The sequence below is a fragment of the Austrofundulus limnaeus genome, unplaced genomic scaffold (genome assembly GCF_001266775.1).
Source record: "Austrofundulus limnaeus strain Quisiro unplaced genomic scaffold, Austrofundulus_limnaeus-1.0 Scaffold662, whole genome shotgun sequence".
NCBI classification, from domain to species: domain Eukaryota; kingdom Metazoa; phylum Chordata; class Actinopteri; order Cyprinodontiformes; family Rivulidae; genus Austrofundulus; species Austrofundulus limnaeus.
In genome coordinates this window covers 62,846-66,206 of record NW_013953064.1, presented here as the reverse complement: position 1 = coordinate 66,206, position 3,361 = coordinate 62,846, and the positions used below count along the sequence as shown (strand labels likewise).

The 3,361-nt window shown below is 40.3% G+C and overlaps 1 protein-coding gene across 1 annotated transcript in view; it reads left to right on the top strand.

Annotated features, from left to right (window-relative positions):
• LOC106531654 (proline-rich protein 36) overlaps nt 1-3,361 on the top strand; it is a gene marked incomplete at both ends in the record, with an annotated part of 10,780 nt that continues 7,419 nt past the window's right edge. The window contains 2 exon segments of the mRNA XM_014027558.1: nt 1-337; nt 3,156-3,284. Of these exon segments, the coding sequence (XP_013883012.1) occupies nt 1-337; nt 3,156-3,284 (466 nt within the window).

Here is a 3,361-nt window from a genome sequence, read left to right as displayed (position 1 = left end):
CCCCCTCACCCCCGCTCCCTCCGTCTCCGCCAACCATGGACCCAAGACGGTGGGCGGGGCTCTGTCCCCTCACATCCTGGTCCCGGCTCCTCCCAAGCCCCCGCCCACTCTGCGGACCTACTCCCGCCCCATCCTCCCCTCCCCGACGGGCACACCCAAAGCCCCGCCCACGCAGACCGCCTCCTCTGCCGTCACAGCCACCGCGGCTCCGCCCTCCTCCAACGCCACCGCCTCTACCAAGACCTCCACCAGCCTCACCAACGGGAACGCTCGGCCAGGCTCCACCCCCACCGCCATCACGCCGTTCCACACGCCGGCCAGCCCACCTGGCAGACAGGTGAGTTACATAAACACCAGTCTGTGTTTGACATTTTACTGTGAACAACAACCAGGGGAACGACATCATCCCCAAACCATTATGCTGCCCCCGCCATGCCTCAGTGTTCAGCTCCTGTTCAGTGATGTCGCTAAAACTGAAATAGAAAAAATAACAAAAACATCAGGCGGCAAAATCAGTCGGTTTTTAATATTAGCTTAGCATTAGGTTAGCAATAGCTTAGCATTAGCTTAGCTCTGCCCTCTGAGACTGTTGGCAGCTGCCTCAGCTCTGACGGTGCGGGTCAACTCACAGCAGCTGCTCATCACTGCTGATGCAACACTAGGGTTGGGCTTAATCGTATCGTGTGTGTTTAATCGTCAGAAAAACATTAATCGATTAATTTTTGGCAGTTGACGATTAATACGATTAATGCTAACAGGTAGAATCCACTCACTGCTCCTCTCAGCTTCAAATATGACCAACATTAAAAAAAGTTCTGTAACTTATTTATCTATCAACACAATTTAAAATTTGATAAATAGCCTGAAGTCTGTAATTTTGACACAATTTGGAACAGATTTTTATAAAGAGCAAATCTTTCCCACTAAATTGGTCATGTGACTMTGAWATAAGGGTGTCCAGGGACTCCAGGGGATTAATCATCAAATTAATTGTTATCGACTAAATACCATAATTAATCGTGATTTATTTTTTTGCCAATATTGCCCAACCCTATGCTACACTTTGAACTCATCGTGTTGAAGAAAAGCTAAACGTTGGAGGACCTGTGGACAGAGAGCGCTAACAACTAAAGACTGTTCTAAAAAGGTGTCGTTGCTTTGACTTGTCCACAGTTTGAGGTGTCTGGGTTTCTGTCAGTCTGAGGTTACAGTTTCCTCTCTTTGATCTGACAAGTTTCACACCAAGTCAAGTTTTAACAGTCGAGACATTTTCTTTCTGCTGCTTTGGACACGTCCTGATACCTTTCTTTTATTTCAGTATCAAGAAATGGRTAAAGCTGATCTAGTTGGTGTCATGTTTCTGGACTTTAGTGCAGCATTTGATCTGATAAATCATGGTTAGTTAAAGTTAGTGAAAGTTAAAATGTTACGGACTATCAACTAAGTCCTTGTTTTGGATCAAAGATTATCTCACTGACAGAAGTGAACAAGTTTTTTATAATGGCTTTTTGTCCAATAGTTGTGAGATCCACTGTGGTGTGCCTCAGGGTAGCTCTCTTGGACCTCTTCTTTTTTAGTCTATACCAGAGATTCTTAACCCATAGGCCGCGGCCCACAGCACCACCTTGAGGTCCTCAAAAGTACAACARTTTTTAAYTTTGGGCTGCGTGACTGCATTGATTTTAAATAAGGTGCAATACACTTTCCCACCACTAGTAGCGGCAGTGCGCCACTCAGATTTTTAACAACCTTTTTAAGATGTAGAAGAAGAACGTTATCTACCAGCTGAGAGTGGAAACTTATTTTAAATGTAAAGTAGAAGCAAAAATGAAGGGAAAATATCAAAAAATGCCAAAGTTTGTCACTAATATGAAGAGCAGCTTCTGGTTCTACCATGCAAAAGTTTTAAAAGGCTTTATTTTTATTTGCACTTTATATAACTTATTTTAACAGTTTTTTTATTTGAAACATTTATATTAAACATTTTGAATGTATTTATTTTATGACCACAATTTTATTTATTGAATTGTCTATTTTTGTTATTGTTTATGTTAAAAAAATATATATTTTTGTGCTGATAAGCCTGAGTGGTCTGTTGACTGACCTTTGTATTTGTTCAAATAATTGTTACGGGCAGGTTACAATATAAAAACATGTTTGTCATAATCATGTGACAGGAGTTTTACTTTTAAATTGTAAGTGTATTTAATTTAGTTATGTTAGTTATTTAATTTAGTTATAATGTAAATACAATAAAAGTTAAACCAAGATTATAATAATTATCATTTTGATCCATTAGTAATGTCTGACTGGGCCTCGTGTCACTTTATGTTCAACAAATTGGGCCCTGAGGTCAAAAAGGTTAAGAACCCCTGATCTATACTAATGATTTACSTTGTGTATTAAATCAATCTTCAGTTGTCATGCACGCTGATGATTCAACAATGTTCTATTCTGATTTGAATATCAATGAAATGTCAAAAGTATTGGGGAATGAGATGGATTTAYTTCTGAAATGGGTTAATGATAATAATATGATCCAGAATGTTAAAACTAGATCAGTGTTATTGGTTGTAAACAGTGATAGTTATCCACAGTTAAACCTTACTATGAAGAGCTCCGTCTTGGAGCAAGTTACACAAATTAAATTACTTGGTCGGTCACTTGTCATGGTCTCATTATATTGACAATATAATTAGTAAACTGTAAAGGGATAGCTGTTGTCAGAAGATGTTCACCTTTTGTTATTCCATCAGTTCTGAAAGAGGTTGTTCAATCTTTAGTCCTGTCTCACATAAACCACTGCTCAGTTATACGATCAGCTGCCAACAAATCAGGTTTGTTAAGGTTGCAGGTAGTTTAAAATAAGGCTGCTCACTTARTGTTAAKATGTCCATTTCATGCAAGAATTATAAATATGCACTGTATTTTACTGAAGCTTAGGGTGCAGCATAATTTACTTATATTTATARACAAAGTTGTACTAACCAGGAGACCTGAATCAGTGAATGAAAAGCACTGATCAGATACATAATTATGTTACTAGATCCTAATCAATAAATCAAACCAAACGTCACCAAAGCTCACTCAGTTTGCATTGTTTACTAGAACTCACTCCTTTTTTATCTCCATTTTCCCTCCCGTCTTTGTTCCAGGGATCAGCAGCCCAACCTGTGGGAACACCTGGCTCTGCACCAGCCAATCAGAGCCCCTCACCTGTCAGGCTCCTGGGAAAGAGTCTCAAAGGGACCGGGCAGGACCAGGTGCTCCTGAGAGCTCAGATGGTAAACACACACACACACACACACACACACACACACACACACACACACACACACACACACACACACACACACACACA